The 24036-nt window shown below is 36.9% G+C and overlaps 1 protein-coding gene across 1 annotated transcript; it reads left to right on the top strand.

Annotated features, from left to right (window-relative positions):
* The first annotated feature begins 5307 nt into the window (after positions 1-5307).
* tmem276a (transmembrane protein 276a) lies at positions 5308-22950 on the top strand. The gene is made up of 4 exons (XM_052123347.1): positions 5308-5850; positions 12126-12239; positions 14329-14466; positions 22037-22950. The coding sequence occupies exons 1-4, from the start codon at positions 5478-5480 to the stop codon at positions 22288-22290; spliced, it is 879 nt and encodes a 292-aa protein (XP_051979307.1). The 5' UTR covers positions 5308-5477; the 3' UTR covers positions 22291-22950.
* The last annotated feature ends 1086 nt before the right edge of the window (positions 22951-24036 follow it).

Raw genomic sequence — 24036 nt, 5'->3', positions numbered from 1 at the left:
TCATTTAAGACTTCAATCTTTCACAACCATTTTGAATTCATGTGTATTTGTTTGCTTCAAATGTACATACCCAGTAAATAAAAAGATAAGTCAAATGTATAATTCAGTAGTATTTAACTTAATTGCAACTTGCTTCTTTCTGAGCCTTCATCATAAACACATTCAAAGCATCTATTAATGCAGACAGTTTCTACTCTGATTCTATTAGATCTAATAGCAGATTTAGAATATATGAATGTATATGCTTCAAAATCTATATGTCATAGTTTTGTCATAATGTTGTCATAATAACTTTTAAAAGATACTATATTTGCAGACAAAACTTACAGCTTCACATAAATAATGTCTGTGCTTGAGCTGATCCATGACAAAATGTGAAATGAGTCAATAAAGTGATAAAATGAAATAGAAATGTATAATCAAATACATGATATGACCCCCGAAGTAGCTATGTATATATATATATATATATATATATATATATATATATGAGACAGCTAGGATAGGCTCCAGCATTCCCTGCAACCCTAGGTAGGACAAGCACATTTTTGCATAATCCATGGAATGTCAAGGAATGCAAACTTGCTATATATATATATATATATATATATATAAAATTTGCCATGGTCCGAAATCCACAGGAAGTGCATAGGGGTCATTTTGACCTCCTTTAAAGCGACTTTTGGTAGTGATACAAAAATGTAATTTTTTCTGAACCTATGACTAGTAAATGTAAAAATGACATTGGTTTGGCTCACATACAAGATATTTGATTACAGGGATTACATAGAATATTAAGGAATTCAATTATTTATTGTCAATTTGACCCCCTTAATGCATTCCAAGTTTAGTCTGCAGGTATTACCAATGAATAGGTTCCTGATACTATGTGCAACTCTGTATTGCTAAGGTTTTTAGATCTCTCTATCGATCGATCGATCGATCTATCTATCTATCCGTCCATATTCTTGATGACTGAATTCCTAGAAGTGTGCAGTTTTTATTAAGTGTAATTAGCATTTTATATTTAAAAATTGGCAAATGTAATGCCTTCATATTATTGGCCATTATGCCAGTTATAAGAGCAAAATTTGTACTTCAGTGCATCCCTACTTGAAATGTGTGAACAGCCTTATTGGAAACACTACACACACACACACACACACACACACACACACACACACACACACACACACACACACAAACACACACACATAAAATGGGGAAGTATGGAGCTTTCATATTCACTTCCCCATTATGACTGAATGTGAAAGACTTTTATGGACACTTGTGTAATGTCATCTCTTTTCGAGATCAAGTCTTACTTAAAATACCTGACCTTAAAGAAGAGCCATTTTTGATAACAGAAAAAAATAAGACTAAAACAGATCATTTCATCTTTAAGCTTGAAATTTGCTGTATTGGATGGCATTTTGTATTTCAGATTGCCAAATGTGAAATCACTATTTGGATATGACTGAATTTGACTAGCTGACCAATACATTGTGACTCCTGAGAGGGAAGCAGAGTGTTTGTGTGTGTGTGTGTGTGTGTGTGTTCTCATGTTTTCCCAATAGTGCATTGCAGGGTTTTTTCAGGCACCACAGGAAGTCCGTTACATCTGCACACACACACACACACACACACACACACACACACACACACACACACACATACACACTGTCTCTATTGCTCAACAATCCCGATGTGTTCTTGACTAAAACTGTCTCAGATTAGCCACAACACCAGAAATAAAGCTTATATTTTTGCATGATTTGTTATTTTGAATATCACTCCAAATATACCCTCCTAATAGCACAACATAGTAAAAGGATGTGCTATATTCTGTATGTAAAACATACTAATAAATTATTAAATTAATATAGGACAGAAAAAAAAACAAACAAGGAAACCACCAAAGTTAAACACAACAACTCTCTTAGTGGCTATTTAAATATATAAGGCCCATACAATTGATGAGTGTATCATGTGGGATGCCTGTAACAGAGGCTGTACGATGACTGGCAGATGGTTGTCTTGGTCTTTATCTCTGTGAACAAACTTCCTGCAGGTTACAGCCACTACAGCCATGATAACCACACGGCACTTTGACTAGCCACACGTTTGAGCAGGTTTTTTCTCCCTTGTCTGCATTTCTTTCACAAACATACTGTATATATAGATATATGGACACTGTACATACTGGAAATTAAGTATGATTCTTAGTAACAGCCTAAACCTGGAAACAAATTCTCAAACACTCATAGAAGAACCATTTTAAGTTCCACAAAATATTATTTTTAATAAATTCCCACAAAAAAAGTTCTTTAGATATAATCAATGTTCTGGTGCAGTACATCACTTATTGTGTGTGTAAATGATGAGCTGTCTGACCAAACAAATAAATATTGTGTGCCCCAAGGCTCTGTCTTAGGACCTTTTTAATTCCCCCTGTGCATGTTCACTTTAGGTGATATTTTAAAGAAACATGGCATTAGTTTTATTAGCAGACAACACATAGCTCAACATATCCTCTAGACCATGTGGAAGTTTGTAAATGTTTTCCAAGTTGGTGGATTGGTGGACATTAAAGGCATGTCAAGGATGCCTTCTACAGAATTTTAATAAAACACCACTAATATCTCTAGAACAGCATTTTTATAAATGCAGGGGTGTTTCTAGCATTTGAAAACATCCAGGGCTGAGGCCTGAAACATCAGTGCCTAAGGGTATGGGTATGGGCATTTAATTCTCTAAATTATCCAGTTACTCTATGGTGTGTGAAACAGTTCCATACGATTCAGTCCGTGCAGGAGGCGTCCGAATGATTCCGAGTGAAAAGCGAACTGATTCAGACTGTTTTGTCAACCTGTTTGAGAAATTCATTGAAAACAACCGAATCAAATGAGTGACTTATTTGCGAATCAAGCATCTGTAGTTCTGATTCTAAGGCAACAGAACATATTCCAAAAAAATATTTTAGCCAGTCAACTATCTGTCTTTATGAAATAATGACTTACTGAGTAACAATAACCAACATTTACATGATAACTCCCACTTCAGTTCCACTCTGGAAAGTTCTGAAATAAAACATTAGGGGCTAGACTAAAATCATATTTTGCATATAACTTATTTTCATCTCTAATGAACAGTAGCAAATTCCCTTTTAAAGGCAAGATGGTCAACTGTGTGGCCATCTTTGGAATGCTCCCAGCCAGCTATTTTCTATGGATTCAAGTGGTGTACAGCCCTAACCTGCTTGAATGGGGAAAGACCGAAATCTCCAAAACAGTTGGTAAAGTTTATGATCAAAGAACAAATTTCAAATCAGCAGTAAACTCTGACAACAGTGGTGTCATAAATTGTACATCTTTATCTCAGATCACATTAAAAAGTGCTATTTTTCAAGCTGCTCCTGCTAGTGCACATACATCTTGAGTTGACTGATAGATGATGTCTGTTTCTAAAGGTGATTGGATTTTTTACTTGTAAGGCGGGTCTTCATTTTCTACATCCGCCATATTGGGCATTCCAATTTCTCCCATTTATTTTTACTACAATTGGTCCATCTTGGGCTGAACAGTTTTGGACTCTACTGTAGTAACCCAATAATCATATACAGCCAAAAATGTTTCTTGATGAGAAAATGGTTCTTTAGCGAAGTTTGCAAAGAGCAATTGAAGACCCTGTCTTTTTAAGTAGTTTTGAGGTCACAGTTGGAGTCAAACACAGTTGGCAGCCTTCAGAAGATACCGATGACGGCTCAGCTGTAGTAATCCAATAAATTAGTCAATGGTTTGTGATTGCTGAACATTGTGTGGAGAGCAGTACTGGTGCTCTACCTCCATCCTCTGGCAATGAACAGTATCTTACATTAATAGGCCTAAGTCCACATCTGCAGGAGTTTAAGTTGGAGACATATGTCTACTCAGCTGAATAAAAGAAAGCTTAAATAATTTTAGACCAGCCAAAATAAGTAGTATTAAGTTTGGATGCTGGTAATACTACTGACACAAGCTGGTTATTGTTGCAGGCAAGCATGTATAGTGTAGCCATGCTGGGTGACTAGCCAAAATTGAATTCAAGAATGAATGTCCTCAAACATATGCCTACTGATAACCAGAAACTGATTTTGACTGATCATTTTCAATATGATCACATGGGAGGGGTTGACATGTTGTTTCTGATTATGCCAAATTATGCCGACTAATTAACAAGAGCCATCTCTTATCAGACATGTTTTCATAGTGTTTACCTTTCCCTGTGGCATGACCAGAAGTGCATTGGAGATCGGGGTTCGGATACCGCGTTGAAACCATGACGTGAATTTACATTTACACTTATAGTGCAGTTATTACAGGGACAATCCCCCCGGAGCAACCTGGAGTTAAGTGCCTTGCTCAAGGGCCCAACAGTGGCATCTTGGTGGTGCTGGGGCTTGAACCCTTGACCTTCTAGTCAGTAACCCTGAGCCTCAACCACTGAGCCACCACTGCCCCAGTGTGATTTTAGAAATTGCATTTATTACTGTAAGCGACAGTTTGTGAAATATGTAATCCTCTTCACTGTATTAGTACAGCTGAAAACAACTCGCTTCACAACCCTCTTTTGGCACTCCTCCAAAGACATTTGATCTAGAAAGTGGAGCTCACATGTGCCCATACGTCCAATGAAACTTACCGCTTTGGCCACTGGGGGCAGTGTTTAGAATTTCACTATAAACGGACCGATTTTAGAAAAAGAAAAGTCAACTACTGTTTCTGATTTCTGAAATGTTAGCATAATAATAATAACAAAAACAATAATAATAATAATAATAATAATTATAATTCATTTTTAAGCAAAAAGTGTTTAACTTTTAAATTCTTGTTATAATGATTTGATGATTTTCTTAACTGTAATGCAATGGAGACAATCATTTTGTTTTCCAGACACAATATTATTTTAAATTAAATTCATAAATGATAGTACAAAAATGCTGCCATGCTTTATACAAGCGTTGCTATTTAAATTATACATCATATTCCACTATATAATATATTACACATCATCTTATTGTCGCATTACATGGAAAACAATAGCCTACTGTACATTGCATTGCTATTATGAGAAAACAAATCTTAATGGAATAAACAGACGCAATTTGAATGAAGAATTGAATTTCTTATTTATTTACTTTGGTTTTTGTGGTGAAACATGAGACATGTTTGACAGATTTCGTGAGATTGACCCGAATAGTGTATTGTTGATGTTGACAGCAGCAGCATGATTACAGCTGGCAGCTGTTGTCGGACGAATCCGGAACGCTTTCATCACTCGTCTCCAGTGTCGGCATTGGTTCTCCTCAAACCAGAGTCCAAACGAACAGCACACACACATGTCTGTCTAGAGCCCCGACACAGATATTTACCCGTTTAGTAATGTCGGTTTTAGGATAATGGGTTCGTCGGAGGATGTGACAGCTGTACGCGGGCATCATGCGGATATTAACGGCGTCCGGGCTGTTTCTGGCCCTCTGCTCCATCGGACTCTTGATCATGGCCATCAGCACCGACTACTGGTACGAGACTGATGCTCGGAAACACCGGGACCGCTGCAAGAAATACGCCAGTAAGAGAAATGACCCGGGATACATCTACATCTCCAATCAAAACCTCCCGCTCCGGATGCGACCGAAAGTAACCGATGTGAGTCAGCCGGAGCCCAGACCTCTTCTGCGGGAATCACTCAAGCCCGAGCCCGTCATGGAGTCGCGCTGCAGCCGCCACTACAACTCAACCACAACCGGACTGTGGAGGAAATGCCATCGAGAAGGCTTCGACCTGGAGAATGAAGATCTGATATTTAAAGGTGAGGGTGATTAGCAGCCCCTGTGTAACGTTTGGAGAACTGTTGGCGCTATCCAAGGTGCTGATCTTTCATAATCAAAACTAAAGTCACACTCAAATTCGCTCTTATTAATCACATTTCAGCTAAACTATAGAAACAGATGCAGTCTGAATGGATAATGGGACCCCAAGGCTCTTTTAAAAGCTTGATGTTAGAAAACATACTTATATTGGGTTGATGTTTCATAATAATTATGGGAACTCATAACAACATTTCAATTAGTTATGTTTCAAAAGTTCTAATGTAACAGTAACTTGCGTAACCCAAATGAACTTGAATACATTTATGTTTGATTCAAGGAGCATAATAACAGTGTATTATTCAATATTTTAAGATGCTGTAGAAAGCAAATACAAAGTTGCTGTACTTTAGAGCTACTACAGTTGAAGTCAGAAGTTTAAGTCATTAAAACAAATTTGTTAACCACTCCACTGATTTAATATTAGCAAACTATAGTTTTGGCAAGTCATGGGACCCTTTGTGCATGACACAAGTAATTTGTCCAACAATTGTTTACAATTGTTCATTTTTAATTGACTATATCTCAATTCCTGTGGGTCACAAGTTTACATACACTAAGTTAACTGTGCCTTTAAGAAGCTTGGAACATTCCAGAAAATGATGTTGAGCCTTTAGACAATTAGCTTCTGATAGGAGGTGTACCGAATTGGAGATGTAGCTGTATTTTAAGGCCTACCTTTAAACTCAGTGCCTCTTTGCTTGACATCATGGGAAAATCTAAAGAAAATCAGCCAAGACCTCTGAAAAAATTGTGGACCTTCACAAGATGCATTCTGTCTCCTAGAGATTAACGTAGTTTGGTGCAAACTCAGAACAACAGCAAATGACCTTGTGAAGATGCTGGTGGAAACAGGTAGACAAGTATCTATATCCACAGTAAAACAAGTCCTATATTGGCATAACCTGAAAGGCTGCTCAGCGAGGAAGAAGCCAATGCTCTAAAACCACCATAAAAAAAACAGACTACAGTTTGCAAGTTCACATGGAGACAAAGATCTTACTTTTTGGAGAAATTTCCTCTGGTCTTATTAAACACAAATTGATCAGTTTGGTCATAATGACCATCATTATGTTTGGAGGAAAAAGGGTGAGACTCGCAAGCCGAAAATCACCATCCCAACCGTGAAGCATGGGGGTGGCAGAATCATGTTGCGGGGGTGCTTTGCTGCAGGAGGGACTGGTGAACTTCACAAAATAGATGGCATCATGAGGAAGGAAAATTATGTGGATATATTGAAGCAACATCTCAAGACATCAGCCAGGAAGTTAAAGCTCGGTCACAAATGGGTCTTCCAAATGGATAATGACCCCAAGCATTCCTCCAAAGTTGTGGCAAAATGGTTTAAGGACAACAAAGTTAAAGTATTGGCGTGACCATCACAAAGCCCTGACACCAATCTGATAGAAACTTTGTGGGCAGAACTGAAAAAGCATGTGCAAGCAAGAAGGCCAACAAACCTGACTGAGTTTCACCAGTTTTGTATGTAGGAATGGGCCAAAATTCCAGCAACTTATTGTGAGAAGCTTAGAAGTCTACACAAAACGTTTAACCCAAGTTAAACAATTTAAAGTCAATGCTACCAAATACTAACAAAGTGTATGTAAACTTCTGATCCACTGGGAATGTGATGAAAGTAATAAAAGCTGAAATAAATCATTCTCTCTACTATTATTCTGATATTTCACATTCTTAAAATAAACTTGTGATCCTAGCTGACCTAAGACAGGGAATGTTTTCTAGGATTAAATGTCAGGAATTGTGAAAAATGTATTTTAAATGTATTTAGCTAAGTTGTATGTAAACTTTTGACTTCAACTGTACATATTGAATCAAACTTAAACTGTTAAGGCCCCCGTTATATTACCCAGGTATAAAACCTGAATAAATGCAATGAAATGTTTGATTGGTGTAAATGCACACTGTAGTTGCAGACTCCTGCTATGTCTAATAGGATTTGTTAAATTATATTTTTCTACAGTGTGTTATTGCTGGGATCAAATTGATGCCAAACAGAATCATCACTATCCGTGACAACAGTCACTTTTCTTAAAAGTAAACGCCCTCTTTATGTTTAAACAGAGAGTAAAACTTCAATCATACCTGCCTACTGGATACATTTAAAGCAAAAATAATATACTAATAACAACATGCAGCATTTGAGTCTCTGGCACGCTAAACCTAAAAACAGTACGTTTATCTTAATAGAACATGATTTAAAATATTGAATTTATTACATTATCTTGTTAGAATAACTGGTTATAATCAACTAAAAAGTAAAACCATGCAAGGAATATTGTCTTTGATGCCTGTATTAAAGTTTGAATGTCTGAGGTTTTTCTGAAAAAGATCCATTAGTCCCCTAACTTGTAATAATTTCTAATCATAATGGTAAGATTGTTTGTTGGTTCATGTATTTTTCTCTATGGGAGTAGAAGTCGTACATTTTTGTATTTGCCAACTTGTACAATTTGATGAAACCAGGTTGTTCAGAGATTTGAAAAAATCTCAGAGGATCCCCAATGTGTCTAGTTATATTAGGGTGGAACAGTGGTTAAAAATTAGGGCTTGTAACCAGAAGGTTGCTGGTTTGAGGTATCAACACTGCATGTGATAAGTGGACCCACTTTATATTAGGGATCTCTACTACTATGTATTTAGAAAAATAAAATAAACAAAGCTGTATGTATTTATTTTATACATATTTGTTTTACATTGTAATTATGTTGGCTTGACAAAGCCAAAATACAGTTAATCTACAAAGATGGTTTAAGGTTTTTTCCAAAATCCCTAAACCGAGACCAATATTCCTAACACTAATTCTTCATAGAGCTTTGAAGCTACTTCCACCAAACTTGGCACAGACCTTCAGACTGTTCTGGAATAGTGTGCTTTGTCTTTTCTAACTTATCAGACTTACGGCTTTCACACAACAGTCAATCAGAAATGTGAAAAATTGCATAAACTTGTTATTTCAAACTCAGTCAAACATTCCAATGTAAACAAACCCACAGAATCTTTAGTCTGGTTTAAGGGCATTTTCACACCTGGCAATAATTATTTTCTTATGTATTTTTTACAATACTGGTGCATCTGGTGCATTTTTTCCCTTAGTTCGGTTAGTTTAGGTATACATGAGCAAGGGAGTCTGATCCACATCATTAGAATCGGTCTGAAACCATTCCGATGAGGTAGTCTCGGTCCGATTGCAAACAAATGTTGTGATGTTCGCTTGTTTTGGTGAGCATGCAATCCAACCCAATGGACCAATGAACTAAACAATATTATTACAACCCTTTAAAGATGTTTATTGTTTATTTAACAAACATCTTTAATCTGGTTTAAAGGCGTTTTCACACCTGGCTCATTCGGAGCATTTGTTTTTCAGTACCTGGTTCGTTTCTCCCTTAGTTCGGTTCTTGTAGGCATACTGTAATGTATATTTTATGAATACGGTAATCACACTCAGATCTGCACCAGAACAATTGGCCTAAAACTACCTTGTCGACTACCTTTTGCAGATTGCAAACAAACTCTGGAGCGGTTCGCTTGTGTTGAGCATGCAATCCGACCGAACGAACCAATGAACCAAACAATATCACTATATAAAAAACATGAACATACCTGATGAATCTGCAGAGAAGGAATCTGTAGGTCAGCTCGCCACTGTAATTCATAATCAAAACATATACACTACCGGTCAAAAGTTTAGAAACACTTACTCATTCATAATTATAATTATTTAAGTTTTTTCACATTTGAGAATAATAGTGAAGTTATCAAAACTATGGAATAACATAAATGGAACTATGAGAATTATGTCCCAAATAAATCAAAACTGTGTTATGTTTTAGTATCTTCAAGTAGTCAGAATTTGCAGACATGAACTCTTGACTTTTCTCAAGCAACTTCTTGAGGAATCACTCTGAGATGCTTTTTAAACAGTATTGAAGGAGTTCCCATCTATATTGGGCACTTATTGATTTATTTTCTTTATTATTTGGTCCAAGTCATCAATTTCAAACACTTCTTTTAATTAAATTATAGTTTTATAATGAAAATAAATGAATATGTTGGCACAATTATATTTTTGTCTACAAAACTAATTTCAAACATTTAAGCGTACGCCTTCAGGCCACATTTCAGGCAAGTGTATCAAAAGTGTTCACTGGTTGTGTTTATATATAGCTTTTGGCAACTACAGTTATATTAAATATAATTGCATGTTTAAGGTATGACGGTTTCAGCAACTTTTTTAGGTAAAAAAAAAAAATTATTGTTTTTTTGTGGCTTCACTCTTTCTGTTGTATGAGTGAGAGAGAGAGAGAGACTTAAATTCTTCATTCACCTTAAATCCAGCCCCCGAGACACCCTTCAATCCAAAGCCCTCCAAATCCAAGAGCTGAGCCCAGAAAAGAGTCCTCTACATCAGTTGGTGCTGAGACTAATCGTCCCCCCTCAAACACATTTTGACCAGTCTCACATCAACACTGTTTTCCAAACACCAATCAGAGTAAACCAAATTATATCGCAATGCAAAGAAACCTATTTGGAACATTGGAAAGAAGAAACTAAAAGCCAAAGTAGATTAGAATGTTATCTGGCCCTAAACAGAGAGTATGAGTTGGCTAAATATCTCTTTACTGTCAGAGATAGAAAACAGAGACAGACCCTAACCAAGTACAGGCTCAGTGACCACACATTGGCAATTGAAACAGGAAGACACAAAAAATCATGGCAACCAAAAGAAAACAGAATATGTGCTCACTGTTGGACAGGTGAGGTCGAGACAGAAATGCACTTCCTCCTAAAATGTGAAACATTCAGAGAAATAAGGAATGTTTACCTAAACAAGTTTAACTCTGAAACTTCAGAATTTAAAGACCTAAATGACCTCTCAAAATTACAAAAAATCTTGCTGCCTAATATGTATCAGCATGCCACAACCTGAGGGACAGTGAAAGATCTAGACAAACACACAATGTGATGTGGTCAAATAAATAATAATAATATTAATAATAATAATTTATATATTACTACTAATAATATACTGTCTAAGTTATTGGACAAAATGTATTTTGCTTTTATTCTATTTTATTTATTCTATATGATGCTTTGGCAACATTGTTTTTGAAACTTTCATGCCAATAAAGCCTATTGAATTGAATTGAGAGAGAGAGAGAGAGATAGAGAGAGAGAGAGAGAGAGAGAGAGAGAGAGAGAGAGAGCTCTTTGATCATGAGAACAGGCACATTTCAATGCAGAAATAATGCAAAATTAACTAACGATGGATAAAAAAACATGATGTAAATTGTACAAGTCAAATCCTTCTGAGTGATAGATAATGTTTATTTGCAGCACAACCTCGTTTTGTATAACCATGACATGAACAATACACGAAAATATGTACTGGTTGATGCATTTTTACAGGTACAGTATATCATATTAACCGGTATGAGCTAAATGCCGGAACAGCACAGGGGACAGCTTGCTCACATGTGACATTTATCGTTACAGTTTTGGTCTGTTTTAAAATGTTGCCTTGTCAACGTAATTGTTACAATTCTAGCCCCTGTTTCGCAAACAAATCAAAGAGCTACAGGTCTGAAAACAGCCTTATTTGCTCTCGTTTGTGTCTTATTTCATGGAATAAATGTAGCAAACCTTTTTATATTTGCAATTTTAAACAATTTTGTGTAAACTGATAACATTATATTTTGTATTAGATTTAAAAAAAAATATATAAATATTAAGATACAGTGATGAGGCATGTAATACAGCAGCTGAGAGAGTGAAAATACATTTGTCGCCATCTCTCTACTGACTGTCGTAATCCATCACTCTAATTTTTTTCTTCATTTAAAACATTGTGGTATGGTAATAGTGGCATTTTTCTTTTGACGTTGGGGCAAATTTTTAAGCAAAAATAACATTTCATTTTCACCGTTATCAAAGCTTACCCTGCAATCGTTTCCATTACACTGTTGAAGTTTCGCAGAACAAAATGTGTGTACACAATGATTACATAGTATAATTTATTATTTTCTGTATTGTAAGTGCATAGTAGTTAAAGACGTTTAATATAATGTGGGATCAGATAAGTGGTTTTGGATAAAATCATCTTAACTTCTTTATAGTACATTGCTGTTTCTGCCCCACACTTGCCCTTATCGTTGCTGCAGTGAAATGATCAGGTTGTTTCTGTGTATTTCTGCAGGTTTGCTTCAGCGCTGTACGCCAGTGAAGTATTACTACTCCTCAGCCAATGTTCCACGAAATCTTCCTGTGAACATCACCAAGACTATACGACAAGACGAGTGGCACGCTCTCCGTAAGTTACCTCTGTAAACAACCAGATCATGGTGTGTTGTATTTTACTGCTAAGTGGTTGGGCTGGCAGATACAATGTTGTAGGTTCCAATCTCACTAGCATTGAACTTTGAACTCTCACCTCACCAATATGTGCTTGATCAAGACACTTAACCTGATGTTTCTGCCAACATGATCAAGTCAAGTCATTTTTATTTGTATAGCACTTTTCACAACACAGATTGTTTCAAAGCAGCTTTACAGAAAACCATGCTTTAACAGAAAATTAAGCTGTAATATCTATAACGTGATCACACAGGAAATTGACATGCTGCTTCCGAATGTTTATTTACCTTGACCCCATCATGCCGATTTACTGACATGCTGAAGATCCCATCAGACATCTTTGCATGAATTGAAATGTGTTTAGCTTTCCTTGTGGCATGAGTGATTGTGTGTTGCTATCAATCTCTGAGACCCCAGTTCTGGTCCCATTGATGTAATCGCTTTCACATAAACAATGGTGAGTGTGATTCAGAGGTTGCATTTTTGCTCTATAATGATAATTGTACTCCACTGATGGTTAGGTTTAGGGTTGTGGTTTGGGAGGAGGGTTAATAAAATATTAATTTCTGTTTACTGTATTACATCATTTACAATTATAAATACAACTCCCTTTTGGCGCCCCTCTGTGGACAATTCACTTCAATAACACTTCCAGTTTTGGCCACTGGGGGCAGAGGTTTAAATTTCAGTAATCACAGACTGATTTCAGCAGCAAAAAGTTGACATCTTGTTGCCCAACTGACAGTACGATATGTCCATTTCTGCAGGAGAACTGAACCTGAAGTAAGTTACTACGAGTCACTTTGGATAAAAGCATCACATATAAGACAAATGAAAAGAATTGCATGCCCTCACAACATCTGCAGTTTTCATATTATCAGATATTTTCGCAGGACTGAAATTCCTGTCATACATATAGTTCTAAACAAAATGCAAAAAGACATTTGATCATGGAAATTCATTCCACAAAAATCTGCAGAATTTTCTCCCAGAAAAATCAGAGCATAAAATGTGAAGTCCAAAGATTCATTGACTGGAAGCAGCTGTGACATTGATTGTTGTTTTTATCATTTTCAATCCTTCCAGAACACATATGATATGAAATAGTATCTTGAAATAATCTTAAAATAGATCCAAAAACACAGACTGCCTCATAATTCATATATTCTGCTATACGTAGAGTAAATCACCTAATACAGCCAAACTTACAGTTGATGCTCAATTGAACACATTATATAGAATTTAAAGGTTTACTGTAGTTCACCCAAAAATGATGATCTCTCATCATTTACTCACCCTCATGCTATCCCAGATGTGAATGACTTTCTTTCTTCTGCAGAACACAAATTAAGATGTTTAGAAGAATTTCTCAGCTCTATAGGTCCATACAAAATTCAATAATAGGTCTATACATTCTCCTCCCTTCCCAGTAGGTGGCGATATGCACAAAGAATGTGAATCGTCAAAAACAAACAAACGCAATGCTGTAACTTTTCTAAATATTTTTGTGACATATGTAAAGTTAAGTGACTGATTGACATAACTTATGACAAATTGATATACAGCAACTCAAAATATAATAGGAATTGAGTTTATGCAATTGTGAACAGGAGGGAAGTTCAACATCTTTACCTCCAGTCAGACATGATGTGGTTACATGCACCCTTGCAGTTGCTCTGCTGAAATAAATAAAACAAATGATAAGTGTAGTATAGCAAAAATTGAAGTGTAGCATTTCAACCCGCAGAACATTTTATGCCATTTACCCATATACCCTGCACTTATTACATTATTGTACTGAGTGAGGTGCTGTTATGTAGTTCAAATACTATAGATTAGGCAGAAGACAGTTATTGCACATCATTCAGTATATACGCATTATATAATACACAACAGACAGTGCAAAATACTGCTGTATTACAGCACAACTCAAACAACCATAAAATAGGATTCAGCACTGGGTATTCAGTTACTGCATGCAGTATTTTAAAATGTGTCAATATGGATAAGATTACAATGTTGAATCCTTCATCTCTCTCCTGTAGATCTGCAGCGGATGACAGCAGGTTTTATTGGTATGGCTGTTGCCATCATTTTGTTTGGCTGGATCATCGGTGTGTTGGGCTGCTGGAAACACAATGAGCTCATGCAGTATGTGGCTGGACTGCTCTTCCTCATGGGAGGTGAGATGTGTGCTCACACAAGTCACAAACAACCTCTAGATGGCAGTTGATTACTGGTAGACAGAAAAAGACTGTTCGAATAGCATAGTACCCTACTCCTCCAAGAAGTATAGTATGCATGCGATGCACAGTGGCATTTGCGTTGTTCATATGTGCAAGAAGCCGGTGGAGTTTTGATGTTTTGGTGAGTAGGAGCACTAGCAGACTGCATAATATACATATTGGAAGCGCCAGTACCGGCTATTGAAGATGAATAATTCCAAGAAATTGACCGTATATTCAGATGGTCTCTTACCATATCCTTTACAGTTTTAGAAATAAATCCTTTCTGAGGTATTATTAATGAAAAGTTCTTATTTGCTGAGAACCTTCCTGACTCATGACTTATAAAGAATATAAATCTTTTTTTTTATTATTTATCTTATTTATCTGTGTTGGTTTATATGCATTTTTACGTTAGATTTTTTTCTTTTTATTATAAATGTTTTTCTTTCTGCTGTACTTCTTGTCTTTATGACTGTAGTCGTACATTGTTGGATCTGTGTAATTTTGTACATCTTATTGAACATTTATATTGAACCTTATGTTTTGCAATAAAAAAATCCACATTTTAAGATGTATATACAGTTTACAGTGTATGGACTTTTTAGACGGTCCCTTACCACAGCCTTCATGAGAAGAGTATAGCTGCAGGCATTGCTCCAAAAAGAGGCGGTCACTCCAAACCGCCATTGAAGATATAGGGAGCCCCTTACCTAACCCTTTTCTTAACCTGAACTGTGAGTGCAAGTGACACCCCCTTTTGGAGTTGGCACAACCCCTTTTTGGTGTAACCATGCCCCTTTTGTAGTAGCCCCGCCCTTTTTTAAGATTCCACCCCCATTTGGAGGTCTCGGGCCTGCAGCTATACCTACATGCCCTTCATAGTATTAACATGTTTCAGCACAATGTGTGGACTTTTCAGATGACCCCTTACCCACCGTATGAAAGATTTACTTAAAAAATGTATATGAATGTTAAATTAATGATCTGGAACGATTTCGCCATGACGCCGTCTGACCAGCTTACAAGACAAATCACGTCCCGTATGAGCAAAGTGTGGATGCAGAAAATCGTGAGTTTATTGGGAGAAATTGTAAATCATGAGTACATCTGGAGGAGGGGTGGAAAAAATGGGAGAAACCCGGTAAAATCATGAGTGTTGGCAGGTATGGCATTAGGTATAATGGCATTAGGAAACAATGAACAATATATGTTTTACAGCATTTATAAATGCTTTTATAAATTTGTCAAATAAAAACTATTGTTCATTGTTTGTTCATATTCGTTCATGGTGCATAAAACAATGTTAACAAATAGAAAAAAACAAATTGTAATGTGGTTCCATTACGTTGTTGATTTCTGGTTACAGACCACACTCACAAAGCAATTGGCCATACAGGCCAAAACTACTAAATTCGCTGTAATGACTCATTTTGGGAGTGTACTAATTCCACTAAATGCGTATTGCATTTCCATAGTAACAATAACATTACAAGTAAGGAAGAAGAAAGGGCCACAACCTGAATATTGTAATGGCTAATTGTTATGATATTATTGTAATTGTAATTAATCGACTGTTCACTAGTAGTTACTCAATAGTTATTTCTCCTGTTGCTGAATTAGTAGATCATTAAAAGTAGTTCATCAGGAGGCATGACTGAATTCAATAGTTATTGATTAGCTAATCGTTTCTTAACACAACTATAAAATGCTATTACATACTTATTAGTTAACACATCTTCCTTAGTAGCTAATAGTAGTGAATTAAGTGTTAATGAAGAATGACCTATTAGTTCTGCAGTAATTCCTTATTAGATATGCATTAAGTAAGATACAGTATTCTAAAGTGTTACTGAAAATTGTATTACTAAATGTTGAAATGAACATTAACCATCATCAATAAATGCTGTAAAAGTATTGTTTAGTGTTAGTTCATGTTAACTAATGTTAACAAAAGGAACCCCTTTGTTAAAGGATTTTAAAGGGGTTCTTTAATGACTAATACATCATTTACAAATGCATTATAAATCATTAATATGCTGGTATAACAATAACTATATTAATAATAGTCTATTTTTGGTGCATTGTGACATAAAATTAGTAATATAGGGGACTATATGTCAAAATGATTGATGAGGGGGCGTGTCTGGAAGTAGTTGACAGATGTTTATGTTTGATAATCATAGCTGGAAATGTGTGTTTGATGGTTGAATGACCGGATGTTTTGACAGGAAGTCTGTTTGTGTTTGAAATGGTCTGACAGGGTGTCTGTTTTGAGAGATAATAACAAACCGGATGTTGTCACAGGTGTTTATGTCTGATAACAATAACCAGATGTCTCTGACCATAGTTTGACCCTTGGTTGACAGGATGTCTGTTTGTGGTTACAGGAAGTGTGTTTGTATCTGACATTGGATGACCTTTGGTTTGAAAGATGTTTTAAGTGATAAAAGTTTTGTCGAGCATGCGGTTTAAAAAGGTGGTGTGTTTTTCAGAGTTTGAATAACTCTTCTGTTGAAACTATTCTGAACGTTGCTGAAATGACTGAAGACTGTCTTTTTCTTTCAAAGAGAGTGCGTGGTCCGAGTTTGACCAAGTTTCTCCACAATTTGTTAAACAGTATCAAGTATCAATTTAATTTATCTGGTAATCGTCTCTGTCTGTATGATTTTGAACGATCAAATTGTGAAGTGAAACTGTACAACATGGATGTGGGGTGTGTGTGGGACGAAGACCCTTACTTGTTTTTCATGGATAAAGACTGGAAAGTAGGGCTGCACGATTATAGCATAAATTATAATTGTCGATTATTGCCTTTGATATTGTAATCGTGATTATAAATGTCGATTAAAATATTAAATTACCACGATGTCACAAAGTAAGCAACCGTTTGGTTCTTCGGTGTAGCAGATTTCAGTGGTGGATATGAGCTGCACTCCAGTTTCTATTAAGCATCTTTTAAGCATTATATCAGTGTTTTCTCAACACTAGTGTGCCGTGGAAAATTATCAAATTCCACGAAATAAATAAATGCATGAAGAAAAAAATCATTTAAGGGATCCAAACTCTTCACCTTTCGGGAAATTCTCCGGTTTGAAACCATAATCTGTCACTTTTGTGATTGTTCAGAGCAATGATTAATGTGCAAAAGTGAGTGATATTTATCCGTGTTAAAGGGTCATCACATGACTCACGTCAGCGCTGCAGAATACATTGAAGTCTATGAAGTGACTTTACACCAAAGTGTTTTTCACAAACACGTTTTTGCTTCACCAATAATGTCTTTGAGAGTACTAAGCAACAAGAAATATTTTAAAACTCTCCAAATTTGTGAAAGGACATTGAATGTCTAAATTTTTTATTAAATATTACATTATCGTTTACAAATATCAGAGACTCCAGTTATTGAACTAATTTAAATTCTCCAAGAAAACACTTTGACCTAAATATAAACGTATTTAAATATTTATTACTTTCTGCTATCAAAGTAACTGCAAGCTTTTTTCTCTCTTCAAATACATGTTTTCAATGTTTATTGTGCACGCCTGCTTTTTTACGTTGCAAACTGGTAAAATTGCCCGTGTGATGCTTTCAGCATCCAGAACCAAATTTAAACTGCCACGAGAAGTCGTCTGTCCGAGGCAAAGATGCAAAATGTAATGACAATCGCCTCCGCGTCAGTCTCCCTTGATGCTTTGATTACGCACAGGCGAGCACACAGTTTAAGTCGATGCGGACCAGGAGGAAGGTTTGAGTTGTCGATTGAGTTCTGTTCAGTTTTATGCGTGTTTTGTTCATATTTGAATCGCATTCATCATTCATCTGCTTCATGTGGTGTCTCTGTTGTCCATCTGTTCTCTTCATAAATAAATAAATGCATACTCTGCTATATGCTCATCCTGTTAAGTTCATGATTAAAGATGAAAATGTGAATGAAAATAAAAGCAATTAAATGTCTAATTATCCAAAATTAAAATGACGGGTAATAATAGATTATGATGGAATTTTTACGACCCTGTCCGTCAAAATGAAAGATGATGAGAAGGTCTAATTTTGAGAAATTTTTTCATAGCTGAATTTCAAACATTACAAGGAAACAAGCTACTAAGATGAACAGAAAACATGGACAAGTTCTTGAACAGGAAAAATATTGATGATGGGTAGCCTATGTGGGATAGTGGTGTTCTGTAGAATTGTTATTTGTTAAAAGTGTGCCATGGCATTACTGCTTAAATTATTAGTCCACGTACAGTAAATAATATGGCATATTCAACATTCAAACTTATTAACAGCCGTTTTAAATCAACCATGTTACTTTGTTCAGTAAGCCCTTTCATGGATAGACAGGGGACCATTCATCCCGTTAGATCTTCAATGGTGATCTTGTTCATGTAAGATCATCGTTAGATCATTTTTGGCCTCAGTGGTTGCACTTTGGAAATTAAAAACAGTCATTTGCTTTGATTTGAGTTTGTGAGATAATGTTAAATCTACCAATACCAGCTGCGTGGCAAATGAGTCTTATTAGAGCAGACGTGATAACAATGACGGCGATTCCTGAAATATGCTATTCATGTCATATTCTTTATGTTGACTACACGTCCAAAACACACTTAGAACAGTTCAGCTGAATTACTTTATTGCTATTTTGTACAAATCAAATTCACATTGGCCTACTTATTAACATGACAAAACAAACCTGTAATTACATTTTTAGTAAACTGTAAACAGAAATCGAGCAACGTGACAGACTCTCCCATTACAATGACTGCTGTCACTCACTGCAGGGTTACACTGTTTGAGATCAACAAATCCAAAGTGCTTTTCGCTCTTGTTCTACAGCTTCTTTTCAAGTGTCAGGTGATGTTTCTTCATTATTCATTTTTCGTGTGCCACGCGAACAGAGCTAGAACATAAAGCAAGCATCGGTGCATTAACACGGGTTAAAGCTTGTGCATTAGGATCAGTTGTCATTACAGATAGGATGGAGGACTAATCTAAGCGGCTCTGATTGGCCATTGCCGTTTCATTGCTCAAAGGACATTTTAGGGATTGGTTAGAATACTCAACCGCTGCAAAAACATGTTGTAAACATAAACCATTGATGCAACAGGAGCAGACTTTACATGAACACTGTAATTGTCAGTTTTCACTATTACATAATCGTGGCAGCCGTAATCGCAAAGACGATTAGTTTTTCGATTAATTGTGCAGCCCTTCTGGAAAGTGTTCTACAATAAAGTCTGGACGGATCTGAATGATTATGGTGATGACCAGTGGGGATTTCTTTAAGACTGCAAGGGAAGCTCAGTTTCCCCTATAATGTCAAAAAAATAATGGTCAAATATGTACTATTGTGTAAACAATTTATTGACTAAAAATGCGTTAGAACACGTTCATCTCGAAGACGAGTTCGTTCAGAATCAGCTACATTACATATAGCAGGTCGGCTGACTCGATTTACTTCTCATACATTCCCGTAGCGTCAGTGCATTTCCCTGTTGAAGCCGAGCGTCCATTGACTTCAACGGGGCTGCTCTGAACAGTTTTTTTCAGTGCTCCGAAAATAGACGGCCATTGGATAAATGCTGCGATTATGTCCCCCCACGGACGCTCAGCGTCTCTGGGGGTGAATGAGGAGTGGGCTGGCCCGGACTCCGGGCTTCCGCGTGATGATTGGAGGATCTGTCGAACGACTGCATCTCCTTTTGATTGACAGCGAATCTGTACTATAAGAAGTCACTGAAGCTATTTCGCGCTCAGTCCCATCGCGGATTTCTCAAGTGTAGTCGAAAAACAAACTGCTGCAACCTATTTCTTTATATTTGTTTGGCGAAATTGCTAGTCAATTTGCATAATACATTTCACACAATTATACACCACATTCCTTGTTTCAGTTTTACCAAGTTTAATATATTTTGTTTTAGAGCGTTCGTTCGTTCGTTAGTTCGTTCGTTCATTCATTCATTCATACAGTAGGCTAGGCTAGCGTCGTACGGGTGAAACTGCGCATGATGGCAGACGGTGCTAATATTGTCGACCTGATTTTGGCGAAGCCATTTCAAAGTCTTCCTTACGAGGAAAAAATTAGAATTAAACAGCAGGGCAGATCAACACCTAAGATTGATTTAGTGCAAAAAATAGGGTAAATAAGTTTATAATGTAGGCCGAAAATGAGCTTCCCCTCTTTGAAAGACCAGCAGCCGCCACTGGTGATGACCCACCCATCATATTCATCGGTGAATGGGATAGAACGATGGCTCCTTACCCTAGGTATCGTGTGGTCTCGACCGTACCCAAAAGAAGCTGGAGAATTATGTCTACATATTCATCTGCGAGTGTAATTCGGGTCTCAGTGAGCGCATTTGTCCGGTCTCTGAGACCATGAAATGTTCATTTCAGTGGAAAGACCTGCCCATTATGAACAAGATCTTCTCAAAGATTCACAGAATGTTCAAGTGGTGCGAGATGTACGATCGAGATGTGTGCGCAGTCGCAGAGGAGTGCTACACATAAATCCGCCCATCTATTACAATGTTTATGTCTCAAGACAACTTTTCTCCAGCAAGCCATAGTTGTGCCTCATTACCCGAATTAAATTCTTAAATTAATTTAAAGATTAATTCTATCAAGTATAAATGAATGTTAAAACAACTATTGAACAAACTATTGTTTTTAAACTCTTTTTTTTATAGCGTTTTAAAGCACACTTCTCATCTACTAAACACATCAATCTATCACGCAGGCTATTTATTTTAATTCTATGTATAAAATGCATTTTAAAACAAACATACATTGAACATATAACAAATATATCATGTTTAAAACTCGTGAATTTACAAACTGTAAAGAGTAAATTACTCATTATGAATGATCTTTAATTATTAATATGTTTAAGAAATGTTATATTTCACAGTTATTTGTTTTATTCTAAATCCTAACATGTACACCATTTAAACATGATTATCAATTCAACAATTCAGATACGGAGAGCTATTTCAAAGTAATTTATTGTATTTTATTTAAAAATACAAATACAATAAATTGATAAATTGTATAATGTTGGTGATAATTAAATAAATGCTAATCATATATTTCTTTAACATGATGCTAAAACACATGAACTTCTTATATTAATCATAAGTTCATGCTTTTCCACACATCTTTTAACAATGTCCTTTTCTGCATATCGCGGCGTCGTTTTGTGGTTCGTTCTGCATAATGCGGCGGCTCATTTTTAATTTTCGCGGCCCATTCGGTACGTTTTGCGGCTTTATTCTACATATGGTGTGTACATTCATGAGTGCCACCATCTTGAGATCACATGACCAGCCAAATATTGTTTGCTTCATCTCAGTAATCCCCTACGAATAGCTCATTTTTACAATGCATCTATGATGCAACGGGTCAGCGCAGCATGAACACAAATTTTATTAAATCATTGTCTCATTGAACCCAACAAATCACAAATAATTTAAATGTGTGCTGACATTCATTAACTTTAGTTGTTTTGGTTGTTTTTTCACAGGTACCTGCTGTATCATATCTCTCTGCACATGTGTGGCTGGTATTAATTTCGAGCTGTCACGGTACCCGCGCTATCTGTACGGCCTGCCAGAGGACATCAGTCACGGCTATGGCTGGTCCATGTTCAGCGCGTGGGGCGGTCTGGGTCTGACTCTGCTGGCTGGCTTTCTTTGCACACTTGCACCCTCTCTCCATAGTCCTCAGATCACCACCACCACCATACACAAACCACGACAGGAGAACGGCATCGTGTGACTCCATAGTGACACAAATCTCACAAGAACGCATAGATTTACAAGCACAGACTAAATCTTACTGATATAGACAAGTGTCTTCACATGTAAGAGAAAATGATTAATAAATCAACACATACGCAACAGACATTGTGCAGATACACTGCAAGACTTTCCCTATGACAAACTGTAATAAGATGAGGACTGAAAACAGGAATGATGAAGTGATCCAGAGTGCATTTGAGCTAAACCGACTGGAGTTATAGAAAAAAATGCAAAGCAAGAAATCATTTTCTTAATCAGTATTTTTGGATTATTTTCCAGTAAAAATAAATGAGCATCCTTAAAGGAATAGTTCACCCAAAAAATGTTAATTCTCTCATTATTTACTCACTCTCATGATATCCCAGATGTGTATGACTCTTTCTTCACCAGAACACATTTGAAGAAAAATATAAAAATATCTCAGCTCAGTAGGTCCTTAAAATGCAAGTGATTTGTCATTTAACTGCATTAAATATTGGCATTAATATTATGTTCTTTTGCATACATTTTTACTTTCCCTCACAAAAGTTTACTGTTCTCTTGCAAAATAGTTTTATGTTCCTCACAATAAGTTTTGCATTCCCTGGCAATAGCTTCCATATCCATCCCTTGCTAAAATGAACCAAGGTTTTCCTACAGTAACAATATTCCAAATATGGTATTTACACGAATATCATGGTTAAAATAGTGTAATAGTGTAAAACCATGGTTCAATTTGTGGTTATGGTTTTACTATTGTATCCCTATTTTAAGCATGATATTAGTGATAAATGTATGTAAAATCTATTGTAATGAAAGTCCTAATCATTCTGCCAATAACATGTTTAGTTTTACTATAGTACTATAAAAGGCTAATTTGTGGTTTAAACCAACAGGTTTGAGAAGTAGGCAGACAGTATTTGCATACTCCCATGGCCCCGGACATACGGGTATAAAAGCGGGCAAATACGTCGAGTTCATTCAGGAATTTTATGAGTAGCCGGAATGGTCCGGCCACTACAGTGGCTCGACTCAGCGACGTGGCCAGGAGGACACAATGTCTCGTTCCCTCCATCAGGGAACGGAGGTTACATCCGTAACCTAGACGCTCCCCGTCTGTCGCTCAGTCTGACGTTGTGTCGAAGAAGCGACACTAGAGATCCAGTTCAAATCATACCATGCACTGAGCCGTGTACGTGTACTGCTGACACAAGAGTGGGCAGGTTTGTGCAAAGGCGACCAGTTGTGTCAGACTGCACGTACCCTTCCCCAATGCCCCATAAAAGACATCGGAACCCTTTTGGTTACCCTAAGCAGGGGAACAAGGCAATGCTTGCCCATCTGGGAATGGGCCGAGCCTAGCCAGGCCTCTTTCATCTATGTTTCTCGCATAGAGCCAAAGCAGCTGGGGCCATTACACGCATTGTGGGAAGGGGGTCTTACCCAGTTTCCTATTCTTTCAGGGGGAAAAGACACTGAGGAGACCACATCTGCCCAGCAATGGGGAGGTAAGTGGCGAGATACATCACATGGGCCCCTCAGGTCACATGTGGAAAAAATGGCGTGGTGGTAGATCCAGCCTCAAGGAGGGGGGAGTTGCTACAGCACGGCGACCGGAGGGCAGCTGGCACTGCCTAAGGGAGACACGGGTCCACTCGCAAGTGGACCGTACTGCGGAAAATACACACAGGAGGAGTCCACGCAGGAGTCCGGACCTGTGGAGCACCTATACTAGTACGGGTAG

Source organism: Xyrauchen texanus, chromosome 49 (genome assembly GCF_025860055.1).
Source record: "Xyrauchen texanus isolate HMW12.3.18 chromosome 49, RBS_HiC_50CHRs, whole genome shotgun sequence".
In the NCBI taxonomy this organism is placed as follows: Eukaryota; Metazoa; Chordata; class Actinopteri; order Cypriniformes; family Catostomidae; genus Xyrauchen; species Xyrauchen texanus.
The sequence above is the reverse complement of the archived record's forward strand: the minus strand, read 5'-3'. Positions and strand labels throughout refer to the sequence as shown.

What these genes read in the sequence shown, in the direction of transcription:
- tmem276a (XM_052123347.1), top strand. Translation starts at nt 5,478, where the DNA reads ATGCGGATATTAACGGCGTCCGGGCTGTTTCTGGCCCTCTGCTCCATC. An exon ending in TGAAGATCTGATATTTAAAG is followed by an intron (nt 5,851 to 12,125) that starts GTGAGGGTGATT and finishes GTATTTCTGCAG; the next exon opens with GTTTGCTTCAGCGCTGTACG. An exon ending in ACTGCTCTTCCTCATGGGAG is followed by an intron (nt 14,467 to 22,036) that starts GTGAGATGTGTG and finishes GTTTTTTCACAG; the next exon opens with GTACCTGCTGTATCATATCT.